This window comes from Hemibagrus wyckioides, linkage group LG18 (genome assembly GCF_019097595.1).
Source record: "Hemibagrus wyckioides isolate EC202008001 linkage group LG18, SWU_Hwy_1.0, whole genome shotgun sequence".
Lineage (NCBI taxonomy): Eukaryota > Metazoa > Chordata > Actinopteri > Siluriformes > Bagridae > Hemibagrus > Hemibagrus wyckioides.
In genome coordinates, this window is record NC_080727.1 from 4,744,702 (window position 1) to 4,761,568 (window position 16,867).

Genomic DNA, 16,867 nt, shown 5'->3' on the forward strand with positions numbered 1-16,867 from the left:
TAGAAATGTCTATCCATCCATCTACACCAATCAGGCATAACATTATGACCACCTGCCTAATATTGTGTTGGTCCACCTTTTGCTGCCAAAACAGCCCCTGACCCATCGTGGCATGGACTCCACTAGATCCTTGAAGATCCCTGTGCTGTGGTATCTGGCACTGAGATGTTATCAGATCCTTCTTACCGGACCTAAAGGATACTTTTGTTAGATACTTACCACTGCAGACCGGGAACACCCAACAAGAACTATGCTCTGATCCAGATGTCTAGACATCACAATTTGGCCCTTCGTCAAATCCTTACACTCGCCCATTTTTCCTGCTTCTAACACATCAAAAATGTTCTCTTGCTGCCTAATATATCCCACCCACTAACAGGTGCCATGATGAGATATTCAATGCTATTCACGGCACCTCTCAGAGGTCATAATGTTATGGCTGATCAGTTGATAGTGGTCCAAACTACACTTCTATCATCTGTCACTTCATTTTGGTCTTGGTGTTCAGCGCAGCTTCTGGTGTTTTTCTCTTTTCTGCATGGGAGCATCAGCAGCAGTGCATGATTGCACACACACAGCTTAGAGTTGATCACATTTCTTCATGCTGACCTTTTCATCTCGAACCTCATCTTGTCGCTTCACTGTGGTGTAAAAATGCAGATTTCGACCTCATTATTTCGTCACATGAAGAGAGAAGGGTTCGTTCTGCTGCAAACGTGTTTCCTGGAAAAGTATCATGATGCCCGCGGCCGCTTTATTTCACAGCTCAATAAAACTGCGTAATGAAATGTTAACAGACAAAACATTATTGAATTGATGTCAAACATAACAAAGCAATAAAGGAGTTGGAGAATAAGGGAGGAATAGAATTTCATTCAAAACTTGAAAAATTTAGCATCTTTTTCAGACTTTATTCCATTTGAAATTAGTAGGATATTGCCTGAAAATGCAATGGATCTGTCTGATATGTCGATCCACGTGGTTTATTTTTCAGACAAAGTCCCGAGCAGCCTGCTTAAATATAATATCAGATATTGACACTGGCAGCATCATTCCAGATATTCATATTTTCATATCCTATTTCTTCCCTTTGGCTATTACTTTCAGATATTAGGCTGTCCATTCCTCCTGAAGTCACATCACAAATGCAAAAGTGAAACTGTCAGTAATGAATTTTATTAGGGAATATGGGTTAACTTCAGACGCTGAGCTGTGAATACGAGAACCGTCAGTCGATCCCCTGAAGGACTACAAACTAAAAAATGTTTATCTAATACATTTTTTATAAGGAACAACTCAGACAGACCTAGAATTTAGCTTGATAGTTGGATTTGCTAACATTCGTTTTGAAATGAATGCTAAGGCATGTTATGATTAATAGGTTAATATTCTTTCTAATTCATTCTATTAGAGCTCATTTACAGGAACATGTATGGTTCAAAGGCTAATAATGAAAAGTTAATAATAAGTTTTTTGTTTAACAAATAAAGAGTATTATTAAAAGAGTGAGTGTTTCCTTGTGGTAGGCGTTCAGGTAGTTTTTCTAGCAAGGGAATTTCTAGCTTTTTAGTCACGTGGCCTACTTTTTTGACGCTTATCAAGAAAGATAATACGAAAGATGTATTTGACTGAATTGGATTCTTATTTTTTGTTTATCATGATTATTAGTCCTTACACAATGTCAGCTTGGTCTTAAAACATTTCACAAGTTTATATTAAAATGCTAGTTGTAACAGGTTAGCATAATGTATACCGAATGTTCCATATAATCTACACCTGAGACAACTGAGCACTGTGTTCTTAACAGAGAACTGAACTGTGCTGGACACGGACACACACACACATACAAAATTGTCCTGTTTGCACTTTACAAATGTCACTTTACGTTACACGTTACACTTTACATTGATCTTGTTTACATGTAACTTTAATATTTGCACTCACTGTCAACACTATTCTTTTGCACAGAGTCGGCATTATATGTCCTGTTTGTCTGCACTGTCTTGTCTTGTCTTGTCATCCTGTGCACTTCCGTTGTATGTCTAGTTTCTAAAGAATTGCACCTTAAGTATAGTTTAGCCTTATCTCTATGTTTAGCTCTATGTTTGTCTGCATCACTGCACTTTGTTCTAGGAGGAACGTTGTTTCATTTCACTGTGTACTGCATCAGCTATATATGGTTGAAGTGACAATAAAGCTTCTTTGACTTTGACCTGATAAGAAGAAATGGTCATTTATCAAAGATAAATATACTTATATGGGCATGTTTTCTGTAAGGAGATTCTTTTTCTATTTTTCTGATTTTGTTTGTGCTTCAGCATCCATCCATCCATTTTCTATACCCGCTTTATTCCTAATTAGGGTCACGGGGATCTGCTGGAGCCTATCCCAGCACATATTGGGCGAAAGGCAGGGGTACAACCTGGACAGGTGGCCAGTCCATCACAGGGCCACACACATAGACAGACAACCACACACACTCACTCCTATGGGCAATTTAGAATTACCTAATCAACCTAATGTACATGTTTTTGGCCTGTGGGAGGAAACCGGAGTACCCGGAGAAAACCCACCCACACAGGCACAGGGAGAACATGCAAACTCCACACAGAAAGGTTCGAACCCGTGCCCTGTGCTTGAACAGTCAAGGGATAATGCTGTAAACGTTACAGCAACTTGATATTCCACAATATTGTAACGTAACTATATGGAAAAATGACTGTTATATTAAAACAGCACTCGTTTCATTCACTCACAAGTGATATCCTACTAGTGCACTGCATGTAGCGCAGTTTGGGACACGCCCCTTCAGGAAGCGGAAGGATGTTGTGATTTTGCCGCATTCTGGTGGAGAGTTGTTCTTTGACTCTGCAACACAGCTGTTGATATCATGGCTCAGGAGTTTGTCCAGGCTCGAATTAAAGGAGACAAAGTGGTTGTGTTTCTGAAACCAACCTGTCCTTACTGCGTGCTCGCCAAAGACGTGTTGTCCAAGTACAGCTTCAAAGCCGGACATTTGGAGTTCATCGACATCAGCGGGCGAGACAACATGGGCGCCATTCAGGATTACTTACAGCAGATCACCGGGGCTAGGACTGTGAGTCATTTAAAACTGTCTTTAAGTAGTGTTGCGGATGTATTTCGTAATGTTTCATGTCTTTCTACTCTCTGAGGCTATAATCAATACAAACCTAACGCATTTGTGAACTTTATTTCGCTTTGTTGTAAACTTTGCAGCCGAATTGATGACTCACCTTTAGGCCACGCCCCCTCGTCAGCATTTAAAGCTTCAAATGGCTTGATCCGGCACCAGTTCTTCTCCTTCATATACACTATACTGCCAAAATATTTTGGGACGTCTGCCTTTACATGCACATGAATGTAATATGGAGTTGGCCCCCGCCCTTTGCAGCTATAACAGCTTCAACTCTTCTGGGAAGATTTTCCACAAGGTTTAGGAGTGTGTTTATGGGAATTTCTGACCATTCCACTAGAAGCGCATTTGTGCTGTTGGGAGACGAGAAGGCCTGGCTCACAGTCTCCGCTCTAATTCATCCCAGAGGTGTTCTATGGGGTTGAGGTCAGGACTCTGTGCAGGTCAGTCAAGTTCCTCCACACCAAGCTCACTCATCCATGTCTTTATGGACCTTGCTTTGTGCACTGATGTGCAGTCATGTTGGAACAGGAAGGGGTCATCCCCAAACTGTTCCCACAAAGTTGGGAGCATGAAAGTGTCCAAAATGTCTTGGTATGAAGCTGAAGCATTAAGAGTTCCTTTCACTGGAACTAAGGGGCCGAGCCCAACCCCTGAAAAACAACCCCACACCATAATGCCCTTCCACCAAACTTGGCACAATGCAGTCAGGCTCGTCTGACCAAACTCAGACTTGTCTCTCGGATTGCCAGACAGAGAAGCGTGATTGGTCACTACTCTAGAGTCCATGGTGACGTGCTTTACACCACTGCATCTGATGCTTCGCATTGCACTTGGTGATGTAAGGCTTGGATGCAGCCCCTTGGCCATGAAAACCCATTCCATGAAGTTCTCTATGCACCATTCCTGAGCTGATCTGAAGGCCACACAAAGTTTGGAGGTCTGTAGCTATTGACTGTGAAGAAAACTGTTGACTTCTGAGCACTGTGAGCCTCAGCATGCACTGACCCCGCTCTGTGATTTCACGTGGCCTACCACTATGTGGCTGAGTTTCTGTTGTTCCCGATTGCTTCCACTTTGTTGTAATACCACTAATAGTTGACCGTGGAATATTTAATAGTGAGGAAATTTCACGAATGGACTTACTGCACAGGTGACAACCTATCACCGTACCACGCTTAAATTCACTGAGCTCCTGAGAGCGACCCAATCTTTCATAAATGTTTGTAGAGGCAGTTTTCATGCCTAGGTGCTGGATTTTATGTGCACCATGGAAGTGATTGGAACACCTGAATTCAATGATTTGGAGGGGTGTCCCAAAACTTTTGGCAGTACAGTGTATGTTTGAATATAAATAGATTTTTGTCAGAATGTGTCACTAGGAGTTGCAAATAAAATGCAGTGAGATCAAATATACAGTATGGATTATATAAAACACCAAAACTATTAATATTTGAGTTTAATTTCAGAGATCAGATGTATTCAATTCTCACCTTCCCACTGCAGTTTGGCTTTGCTTCTGGAATTTGTTTTGTGCAACTTCACCATTTCACACTGAATCAGCTTCTCTTTCTGTGTTAAATGCCAACATGAAGTGTAATATTTTTAATCCTGTTTCATGTTTTATCCTCCCTCAGACTGAGCAAAAAGTAAAAGCAGTGAGACACTAGAGGCACAAAAGTGTCACCTTTTTCAGCAGAAAAAGAATTATTTAAAAAAATGAATAAATCATGTTTATTTTATTTTATCTATTATTTATCTGCAGAAATATTTTTATCTACTTTGGAATTTTTTTTAGTATTTTTCTGGTTAAGCACTACTGGGGGAAAAAAGTATTATTAAATGAATTTAAAAAATATTATAAAAATGTAAAAAAAAAAATAATAATAATAACCCATTAATTATAATAAAAATCTCAAAGAAATATTATAATAAATACTAATTACTGAAATGATAATGAATTAATTATAATAAATTTTATGATGAATAATTATACAATTATTATATTATGTTCATTTAAAAAAATCCAACAAATCACAGGAAAAAAAATCCATTCATTTTTTAATCATGGCACATTTAAAAAGCTGCCAAGAAAGAAAATCTCTTTGTTTCAGTTTGGCTGCTGTCGTTTTTGGCTCAGTGTCAGTTTCTTTAAAACATATTATATATAAATGTGTGTACAGTGTCAGAAGCAAAACTGTTTAAGATACTAAACGACTCCATGTGGGTGGAAGCAAGGGCATAATTAGCTTGCACAGCGCTAAACTAGAGGCTACTTCATTTATTTCTTAACTAGAGAAGTAGCTCTGGTGGAAAACTACAAGTGGATATGACACCCTGTGTGTTTGTGTGGAGGGAAATGTGTCATTTTTGGCTGCTTTAAAAAGAAGAAGTGAGCCAGATGTTGCAGATGTGTGAAACTAATTGTCTTGTATGGTGGTGGTGGTGGTGGTGTTCTGGTGTGCAGGTGCCACGTGTGTTTATAGGTGAAGAGTGTATCGGAGGAGGCAGCGACGTGGAAGGACTTGACAAAAGTGGAAAACTGGAAGGGATGCTGCAGAAAATCGGAGCGCTGCAGTAACAAGATGTTGGTGTAAGCCACACACACATGAAATACACAGCATGAATACCATGTGCTTTTTCATCTCTCTCTCTCTCACTCTCTCTGTCACTCACTCATTCTTCTCTCAGCTCTTCATAAGATAAAAAATAAATTGCAGCCCAAGGCAGCACCCGCTGATCCAGCCGCTTTGTCTCGGTTAGACACAGACTAGATCTCAGGATGCGCTCCACCTCGGGGGTTCCTTCTAAAATGCCTTTATTCAGTTTGAGATGAAGATCGACAGAACTGCACTAGACTAAAGACAGCCAGACACAGGCTCTAAATCCAACACACTGACTGCACGTAACAATCCACATGCTGGATACATAATACATACATACAGATTTCCTCCAAATAAAAATCCCGGATGTACATGTTTATAAAAATAGTTATAGCATCGCCGTAAAATTATAATCTCATGGCAAAAAAATAAATATTTGAAGTTTCGCAAGAGTAATCGACGGATCAAAGAAATTCTCACCATGACGAGACCATGGCAGACCATGAGGATGTGAGAAACGTCTCTGGAGAGGATGTGTTTGACTCTACCCTGTTTAACACCTTGGGAGCGTATTCTAGCTTGGAATGAGTTCGAAATCATGCCATCAGAAACCTCGCTTTGAATATTGCTTTGAATTTGGTCACATTTGGAAAATAGAGCTTTGAACTAGAAAGTGAATTTTAAGGCTTTTGTAAAAAAAAAAAAAAAAAAAGAGTGATGCAAAGCGTGAAGGTAAATTTCATGCTTGAGGAACCACTAGGAAGGCGGCACCAGGGGCCAGGGTTTAATCCCGAGCTTGAGTTCCCCTCCTCCCGCTGTCCAGAAGACATACCGTCTCATGGAATTATTACTCTAAATACTGAATCTTTGTGTGATGAATTATGTGTCCCATCCAGGCTGTATTCCCTTTGCACCTCACACCCGGTGTTCCTGGGATAGATTTGTCTCTTTCACCCTTGACCAGGATAAAGAAGTTTTGAATAAATGCATCTAGACAGGTTTGCTAAAGTATCAAAGATCGATACGTCGAAAAGGTTGAGCCGAGTAACGCTACAAGTTGTCCTACAATCTAAGCTGCTTTTGAGTCACTCTATGGGTCAGTTTTTGTTCTAAATAAAATCTGCATCTTTATCGTAAACTCTCAGGAATTAAGGCCCGCCTCCACGTGTTTTGGGGGTTTCCTCCAAGTACTCCAGTTTCCTCCCCCAGTCCGAAGGACAGGTGTCAGAGGATGACCGTCAGTAGTGGGTGAATGTGTGTATGCCCTGCGTTTGACCAGGACGCGTCCAGGGTGTCCTGCGGATGGGGAGCCCCTGGGATAGGCTCTAGTTTCCCTCTGATGGATGTGTACATGATAAAAAGTCCAGACACCTGGTACTGATCACCTTTTGAAAGGTAGTTGTAACCGATTTCAAGATTTTATAGTCGGAATGTTCCTGGGATGTTATAATGAAAGCAAAACAAAGCAAAGAAAGTGACTGGTTATATAAAGTTTCTATGATTATTCTGATGATATTATATTACAAATCCAGACAGTTCAATTATATCACATCATCGTAAACATCAAACATTGTAATTATATTTCCTCAAGCTTGAAATTTCTATTTCAGCGCTGTTTTACAAAAGCCTCAGTATTCACACTCTATTCGAAATCCAATAGAAATGAAATTGGATTTACTTGTTTGTTCAAATGGAAGTCTCTAATGGCATGATTTTGGCTCGAGATATTCTGTTCCAAGCTTTAGATCCTCCGTCACGTCGGCTCACTTTATAGTGTCGCTTCCGTGGTTATTGTAGTAAATAGTCTCCGTTCGGAGGAACAGTTTATCTGTGTGTACACAAAGCCAGATCCGTGTCATAGGGCACCAAGAGAAACACAGTACGTCTGTGGCCACAGTGTCCGCTCGGGGTCTCTGAGATCACATGACTGTGTGCTAATGTCACAGGATCAATGGTCAGAGTTTTTTAAAGCCACAATCCGGCCGGTCCGGCGGAATCGCGCCGCCTGCATATTTCACGTTTGTGACTCGTCTTTCCTCTCTCTCTCTCGTCCTCCTGTCCTCGTCTTTAGCGCGCCGCCTGCGGGAGGTCACATGATGCTGCAGCGGGACTTGCGCAGCTGTCGTCTGCGCTGCTGGTACTCGCTGAGCTCCTGCAGGTAGCCTCTAGAGGGCCAGCGCAGCCGCTCCACCTGCTCCCGCTCCTCCTCTGCCCAACAGCAACACTATGATCATGAAGAAAACACAGCAACAAGCAACACCCCCTCACCCCCGCCTCGTACCCACACAGTGCCTTTTCACCATATACCTTATGCGCTTTCTAAAATATTAACCTTAAACACAGAACATTACATGAAAACTGCAATTATATATATATATATATATATATATATATATATATATATATATATAAAATAGCACTTGCATGTTGAATATCATCAGGAATCCATCCTTTGTATCAGTTTTTTTTCCATGGGCTACGTCTCAATCAGCTCCTTAGCTCCCTAGGTAGTGAATCTGTGTATTATGTACACACATTCACACACTGGTAAAGACGCTGGCTCACTACACATCGGGAATGTCTGGCAACATGCTAATTTCCTCATCGGTCACCAGGTTAAAAACCCGAACATATAAAATATTTAGGTTTTCATGTCGTATAAAAGGTTAATCACACCCTTTTCTGTCGTGATATTTCAAAGCAGGATCATACTGTAGGCTAGCAAGTGGATTTTTAAAAGTAATTGAACACTTAAATGTCAGTAGACTCGATCTAACTGTATATAGATGTGATAAGTAATGTAAGTAATCATTTGAGAGTTACAACAATGATATCAAGCTATGAAGTTTGTTCACCATATATATATATTCAATCTGAGAGGCTTCAGGCAATATGACATCATTTCCAGTAAGGGAACATAGTATGTATCGATGCTCCCTGATTTGTCCAGTGCATTATGGGATTTTGTTTATGTTTCAGTGCACAAGAAGGACTTTTGTGACCGATAGTGAGCCTTTAAAATAGCCGAACTAGTGAGCTGATCGAGACCCACCCATGGTCTTTGATATATAAAATGTTCTTGACTGAAATATTGACTGAAAAACATTGAATTATTTGTTAAAGTACCCCTGGACATGTAATAAATCATTAAAAATCATCTGTAGAAAAGGAAAAAATATGTGTAGTGCCTCTTTGTACCTGGCTGAAAATATGATTATACGATTATTATGAATATTTTCAGGCCTGAACACAGAATGAAAAAAATGTGCTTTAATTTTCTGTATTAAAATCCATGACTATTTACCAGAAAGGTGTGTCTGTAAGCTGTAATGTTTATATTACTTCATTATTTTATTAATACATTATACAGCCATATAGTGTATATGTATAAGACAGGTTAAAAGTAATAAACCTATTCTAACTATATTATGTTATATTTCTTAAATATGACTGGTCAGAAAGTGTTGAGGTTTATAATATGTGCTCGTTCTAATGTGTTATCGTTTCTATAGTAACTCGGTCTATTATTAGTCAGTCTGGTACTTTTAGACTCCATTTCTCATAATAAATGACTCTATTATTCATTAAATAAGAGAACTGAGCTGTGTTTAGGCAATATCGAGGAACCTGGAGGAAACCCATACAGACTCGTGACATGTTTCGAGAACATCCCGAGCTCAGGATCGAACCGTGGACTCTGGATCTATAAGGAGTGCCATCCTCAGGAAGAACTAACCACCAAAAATAATACTAATTCAGGGGTACTTTAAGAGTTGCTTAAACTATTCTGCCCTGAATTATTATGCACAGCACAGCAGAATGCCCGGTGGTTCGACCCGCATTAGCATTTCCTGTTTCTATGATCTGTTGTGTCATAACTAGCATATGGTAATATATAAGGGTGTAACATCTGTTCAGGGCAGGGTTTTTTTCCCCACATGTCCACCTTATTTGTAGTAATTATATAAACAGATATTGCAAATGGTGTCAGATAGCTCACCTGAAAGCTCCAGGAAGTCGGGTTTGTGGCTGAAGATCAGGTAGTTATTGGCAATGAAGTGGAGGAGCCAGACATACAGCTGGTCAGCATTGTGACACTGTGTAAAGATGGAAGAAACGATTGAAAACAAACTGTTACAGCTTCCGAGAGGCAACGTAGTGGAAGGATGACTATGTGAAAATAAATAGAAGACAGCATTCACCTGGTCAAATCATGCCAATGGAAAGTCTGAACAGAGCCACAAGTAAGCGATCTACGGGGTCCAAGCACCTTTTTTTTTCCCCCTGTAGCGCCCCCAGTGGCCAGTTCAGGCCAAGTTACACAGAACACTAAATAGACTATTGCTGAGCATACTGTTCATCCCCACTGAGAGCTGACTGGTGATAATGCTTCTTTTGTTTTCATTTTATTCCTACTAGAATACTAGGGTTATAATGGTACTGGGTTATAATGAAAGTCTAAGGGCAGCTGTTAGGGCATCAATAAACATTTACGTCAGTGATAATTGGGAAAAATCTGTCGTTAGATGATACCAAAGTCATCAAGTCTTAGTCACACACTTTTTAATGTGGGAATGCCTTTAAACTTTAGTGAGTTTAATGCAAGTTTTTTGTTCTTTTATCTGAACAGGAAAATGTGTTAAAATTTTATCCATTTTAATCAGACTATGTAATGGCAATACAGCCACCGGTGACCTTTTGGCAGTAGGATATTAATTAAGGAGTTCAGGAGACCAAAAATAAAAAAACTGACCTTCGCTCTCCTCAGTAAGCGGATGACACTGATGCTGGTGGAGGCCAGCTCCCGACTGGGCATGCTCTGCAAATACGCACACACACACACCTCACAGAGGTGCTGCAGACGCTTCACTTGGTACATCTCTGCACAGACGAGTACCGCCATAGCCTGCAACACACTGGCTAAACATGCAGACACACACACACACACATTCACACACACATTTGTCAATCATCTCCAGCTGCGCTTTTTTTCCTCCATCAATCATCCTGGCAGCTGTCGGACCCGTATGTCTCATTGTACTGGTGTACATATTCATCTACTGGCAATCAAATCTGAACCAGTTATCTGTGAAAGAATATTTGCTGCCTGCTATGTTCAGTACAAGAAGTACAACATCCGTCAACATCCATCAACGCCCTGCTATGATGGAACAAGCGGTACAATGAAGACTATTGAAGCATCCATTAATGAATTATCTAAGGATGTGTTTGTCAGACGGGTTTTTTTTTTTTGGTTTTTTTTTGTTTTTACTCAGAACTTGAGGATGCAACGATTTAAGACTCGAGGATTAAAATAGAAGCAGAGAGTGAAGATTCACCTGGACAGCAGGTGTCTGTGTAGAGATACTCCAGGAAGGCGAGGAAGGTGTCGGAGGAGACCCCGTGTATGGGTACTACTCGACTACGGGCTTCTGCATACTTGCCGCTGAACATGGCCGCCATGACGTCACAGCGAGCCACGAGCACAGCTCTGTGTGCGGGCAGGACACTCCCTGGAAAGCACATCACACACAGTCTCATACACAGCAACATGAATGCTAAACGTGTGTATGTCATATTCTCTTGACTGTAAGATCTGGTAAAATATATCTGCATTTTCATAAATATACACTGATCAGGCATAACATTATGAACAGTGAGAGGTGAAGTGAATAAGACTGATGATCTCCTCATCATGGCACCTGTTAGTGGGTGGGATATATTAGGCAGCAAGTGAACATTTTGTCCTCAAAGTTGATGTGTTAGAAGCAGGAAAAATGGACAAGCGTAAGGATTTGAGCGAGTTTGACGAAGGGCCAAATTGTGATGGCTAGACCACTGGATCAGAACATCTCCAAAACTGCAGCTCTTGTGGGGTGTTCCTGGTCTGCATTGGTCAGTATCTATCAAAAGTGCTCCAAGGAAGGAACAGTGGTGAACCGGAGACAGGGAGACATCCGATCAAACAGACGAGCTACTGTTGCTCAGATTGCTGGTTCTGATAGAAAGGTGTCAGAATACACAGTGCAGGACGGGTCAGGGCTGCTTTGGCAGCAAAAGGGGGACCAACACAATATTAGACAGGTGGTCATAATTTTATGCCTGACCGTTGCGATTTCTTTTGTTTGGGGTTCTTCATTTGTTTTTGTCCTGTCTATATCCCTATGTCCTGTGATTGGTTTATTGCCCGACTGTGTTCACCTGTTTTGTGTTCAGCTCTTAGTTAATTAGTCATAATATCTTTATTTTCCAAGCTTTGTTTTCTTTCTATCTCCTGGATTTGACCTTAACCTATATGTACTTTGATTATTGCTTATCCTAGTTTGTTGCTGTTTGCATGCGTATTGATTGCTTTATGCAAATTGCTATCAGATTAGACGAATCAGCACATCTGTCAGATTTTATTTTTACTTAATGCACCAAGCTTATTTATCTTACCTAATTTATAACATGGCACTGAAACGCTACATCAGACAAGTCCATCATTAATGTAGTTTAGTTACAATTTTGACTCTCTCCTCCAGTTCTTATCTTAATCCCTGAAAAACATCCGTACGAAGAAGTCATTATCTTGTACTGCGTACTGCTAAAAAAAAAGTATTTAATTCATACGTTTTTGTTGTTATTAGACTAATGCTGAGATAATTGTAATTTACGCTAGTGCGGCAATGCGTTCTTCATCTTATTTTAAGCTCCTATATCCTTCCCATAACTGTAGGAGGAGTTGCTGCAAAACATTAGCACAGGCTGGAGGAGTAAAAAATAGAAAATTGCATTATCTCACAATTCTGCTTCACACTCAACACAATTTATGTATACCTTATAGCATTATCACGAATAACGCAACAGAAAATATAAGATACTAGACCAGAATTGCACAGAAGAAGACTATATAGGATCTTTAGAGTAAAACAGAGCTTTGTAAATTATTGCAGATATTCATTTTCTTCCCTTAGGAAAAATACCTCTGCGGAGCCGAATGGTTCCTACTTTGGGACAAAAGTCTCTATTAATTACAGGTTCGAGCCCATGGTTTATTACAGATTGGGTGAAATCTGAAACTGAAGGCTTTATCTAGGGAAAAAGGGAATTACTAAGTGCTTAGCTCCTGTTTTTGTAACATTACAATAAAATCAAGCATCCACAAGAACTCAGACATGTTGAAAATGCCCTGATTTTATAATTACGCCAATGCATACATGATTCAAACACACGTTTGTCGTAGCAAGGGCAACAAAAATGTCTCATAATCCTTGGTGTATAGGAAAAAAAAAATAAACCCAGGGACTTGCCTTGCACCATGAAAATGACATCAGAGTAGAGAGGGGAGTTGAAGATGTTTCCCAGTGTTTGAGGACCGGGCTGAGAGCGTGGAGCAGCCGTGTCCCTGAGGGCCTACACAAAGAAAATAGCACCAAGCAAGACATCATATAGCTGCGCTCTAGTAGACAGTGTTCCAGTGTCCCACTCCTTCTAATTGAAATGAGAGGAGGTGTTTTTGGAGGTTGTAGGGTGTCCCATGTGAGGCTGGTGTTAACAGTATATATGAGCAAAAAGATCTGATTTACATTTACTTCAGCATTTTTCTGGGGGTGTTGTTTTTTTCATGCAGAAATATAAAGTGGCTAAATAAACAGATCTGAGGTTTTATTTTTGGTATCAAGATCAGATTCGTTGCAATGCCTTAATGTGGATTAAGGTTGGATGCTGAGCAGTGGAAGTTAGACAAATACACAAAACGGTGTGAAGAAGTGAAGCTGGGGCTGATTTCTGTGTATCCCAGCCTATAGATTCATGCAGTCTGTTAGTGACGATCGTGTCAGATTATTATAGAGTTAACTCATGTTGTTCAGTTCAGATGTAAAGTACACAACGGGACAGGTGGCAGGAGTTTGGGTTTAATGTATAAGCAAAACTTTTACTAGACAAAACGTCTGGTATTTGGAATAAACACAGCACAAATTCCATCAATTGTAATTCCATCACAAAGTCCGATCCATCAATTAGACCTTGTGATATGGTGAGTTAACTCAACCCTAACAGTTTCGTTGTCGGCCCATATCATTAAGCTATCGTTAAGCTTGTAATAGTTACACAATTTGATCCCTGATGCTACCGAACACTGCAGTGTTGTTTTCTTCAGTACAAAAGCTTGCTATTATACTTTTTACAAGAAAATGTAGGATTACAGATTTGTATCCTAACATGCTGTAATGCACTATACAGTGATGAAATCTCAGTATTACTGCCCATAGCTGCTCGCAAATCTGCTTTAGTAGTCTACTCCTGTTCCCTACCTTTTCCCTCCCAACGAATGAGCGTATTCGATCCATCAGCTGGGCCACTGCTAAAGGGTTCTTGAGCTTCTCAGCCAAAGCCTCCTCCAGGAACTCCCACTCCCAGGCCCCTGTGTGGAAACACACACACACACACTGATCTATTAACATGCTTCATAGCATCATGATTTGGCTGTCTAGACTCTCAAATTAGTCTGAACCTTGTATCCCTGCTGTATATGAAATACCTGCTTACGGTGGTGTTATTGGGTTCCTCATACGTCCGACAGCTTTAATAACACCTTGTGTAAAAAAGAGCTTGATCATAATCTTTACGCCCGCTTCTGCTGGCTGCGGTAGATCTCGCCTTTTACCCCCCTATCATTGACAATGCTCATTAGAACAACAAAGGCTGGCAAGCTCACAGCACCGTTATTGAGCAACCCGTCAAGAATTGTTTATCTCCTCCCGTTTTTCCCATACAGTCATTTTAGGCTGTTTGTTTGCAGGATTTTTGTGGAAGGGTAGGTTTTTTTTCTTCTTCTGTCCAGCTGCAGTGTTTTTCGGAGAATTTCCACTGCCCTTGAAGCGAAGAATACAAAGAGCCTGTGCACAATGACACAATATATCAGCACAGGCTCACTCGCATTGGTATGACTCTCAGCGTCTCACAGCTACACGTGTCGTAACGCTGATGAATGTGTCTGTCAATTTTGTCGCTCATAAAAACCCAGACTCGAGCTCTGATTGAGCCGCGGTCAACTCAATCCATGATCATTAACGATTTAACAGCGGCGATAATGCACGTTTCTCCTCCTTTGATCTCGGATTCTGGGACGGATTTCTAGGCAACGCATTTCTATACGGCTAATGTGAGCATAAAATCACAATTATGCATTCAGCACCACACGTCTACAGACGCAACACATCCCACATGAAGACACATCTCTCTCTCTCTCTCTCTCTCTCTTCTTCCTTCTCTTCTCTTCCATTTTCTCCCTATATTAATTTCACCCCTTTCCACCATCCATCCTATCCCCTTTGCAGTATGTTTATGTTTGTGTTTCTCTCCTCTGGACCATGCTAATCAGCCTTACAGCCCCAGGTTACAGGAGCAGCATCACATGTATGCAGAGAATTATGAATCTCACGTGCACACACACACACACACACACACACATATATACACAAGCAGACATATAAAATGTTCCCAATAATGAAACAGTGCCTGGAAAAAAGTCCTTCTACAGAAACACAAAAGAGAAATCTGGGCATGGAGCAGAGGAGATAAGGGAGGCTTGCCAGTGGTATTTTTACTTGTAGAACAGTGATTTAGTGGCAAACGACTCCCCACTCAGGATGCGTCTTTAACTAATGCACCTTAAAACAATGCCAGTCTCCTTGCCCATTTACGCACGGATCGAATACGTTCAGCGTGCTTATGACATAATTAACTTTTGCACAGAATGCATTAATTAAGGCTACACCTCAACTGAAAACAATAGAAAAAATCTGCCTCCGAACTTTTTAACAGGGCGGAGCAAAGCCGTGCAGGACTTTGGTGCTGCTGCATTTTCTATGTGATTACGTGATCGATCTGTGTTACTAGTTTTAAGAGCGAATTCTTCGTACTGTTTTAATGTCAGCTTTAACGTAATACCGTTTTCCTAAAGCCTTATCTAACCTGTCTTGTCATGTGGTGTAGATTAGACATTTGAATTTGCATCGTTCAATAGGGAGTTATTGATTGGTCTAGGTGTAATAGAGAGTCCCTTTGTGCTGCCGGTAATGGGGACCCGAGTCTGCAACTCAATTTGCAAAATCTAATCTGCAAACTTCAAAGCTCATGACTCACAACAAACCGAGTCAGATTTGAAAGCTTATGACTCACAACGTACACATCCCAGGTTATTACTCACAACTCGGACTTGAAAGCATATAAGCTGTAATTTGGCGCAGACTTCAAAGCTTATGACTCGCAAACTGACTTCAAAAGTGAGGCAGCTCAACTGGATTTCAGGGCTTATTACGTGTAATCTGGCTCATCTTAGGACTCATAAACTGACTCCGACCTCAAAGCATGACTCATAATTCGACTCCGCCTTCAAAGCTTATTTCTAATAATTTGATTCAACGCATATGAGTCATAATTTTACTCAGATTTCAAAGCATATGACTCATAAATTGACTCAGATTTCAAGGCCTATGACTCATAAATTGACTCAGATTTCAAGGCCTATGACTCAGTTTGACTCAGACTTCAAAGCTTATTACTAATAATTTGATTCAGACTTCAAAGCACATGACTCATAATTTGACTCAGATTTCAAGGCATATGACTCAGTTTGACTCAGACTTCAAAGCTAATGACTCACAATTTGACTCAGACTTCAAAGCTTATGATTTAAGACTTGATTCAGACTTCACAGCTGAGCAGTGGAAGTTAGACAAATACACAAAACGGTGTGAAGAAGTGAAGCTGGGGCTGATTTCTGTGTATCCCAGCCTATAGATTCATGCAGTCTGTTAGTGACGATCGTGTCAGATTATTATAGAGTTAACTCATGTTGTTCAGTTCAGATGTAAAGTACACAACGGGACAGGTGGCAGGAGTTTGGGTTTAATGTATAAGCAAAACTTTTACTAGACAAAACGTCTGGTATTTGGAATAAACACAGCACAAATTCCATCAATTGTAATTCCATCACAAAGTCCGATCCATCAATTAGACCTTGTGATATGGTGAGTTAACTCAACCCTAACAGTTTCGTTGTCGGCCCATATCATTAAGCTATTGTTAAGCTTGTAATAGTTACACAATTTGATCCCTGATG

General features: G+C 40.4%; 2 protein-coding genes across 4 annotated transcripts in view; one reads left to right on the top strand and one right to left on the bottom strand.

The window, feature by feature from the left end:
- Nucleotides 1-2,814: 2,814 nt before the first annotated feature.
- Nucleotides 2,815-9,067, top strand: glrx (glutaredoxin (thioltransferase)). Its single transcript, XM_058415996.1, has 3 exons — nucleotides 2,815-3,097; nucleotides 5,622-5,747; nucleotides 7,829-9,067. Exons 1-2 carry the CDS (start codon nucleotides 2,891-2,893, stop codon nucleotides 5,733-5,735), a joined length of 321 nt encoding a protein of 106 aa, XP_058271979.1. The 5' UTR covers nucleotides 2,815-2,890; the 3' UTR covers nucleotides 5,736-5,747; nucleotides 7,829-9,067.
- Nucleotides 7,850-16,867, bottom strand: part of rhobtb3 (Rho related BTB domain containing 3) — a 33,502-nt gene continuing 24,484 nt past the window's right edge. The window contains exons 7-11 of one of the 3 annotated variants that reach the window (XM_058415990.1): nucleotides 14,055-14,164; nucleotides 13,046-13,152; nucleotides 11,097-11,266; nucleotides 10,511-10,677; nucleotides 7,850-9,854 (exon numbers count right to left, since the gene is read on the bottom strand). In XM_058415990.1, the coding sequence (XP_058271973.1) occupies nucleotides 9,705-9,854; nucleotides 10,511-10,677; nucleotides 11,097-11,266; nucleotides 13,046-13,152; nucleotides 14,055-14,164 (704 nt within the window). In that variant the 3' untranslated portion in view covers nucleotides 7,850-9,704. Of the gene's footprint in view, nucleotides 9,855-10,510; nucleotides 10,678-11,096; nucleotides 11,271-13,045; nucleotides 13,153-14,054; nucleotides 14,165-16,867 lie in introns of all 3 variants that reach the window. The other 2 variants (XM_058415991.1, XR_009207254.1) reach the window with 2 other exon arrangements.

Coding starts and splice junctions, on each gene's coding strand:
- glrx (XM_058415996.1), top strand. CDS start 2,891: ATGGCTCAGGAGTTTGTCCAGGCTCGAATTAAAGGAGACAAAGTGGTT. Junction 3,098..5,621: donor AGATCACCGGGGCTAGGACT/GTGAGTCATTTA, acceptor TCTGGTGTGCAG/GTGCCACGTGTGTTTATAGG.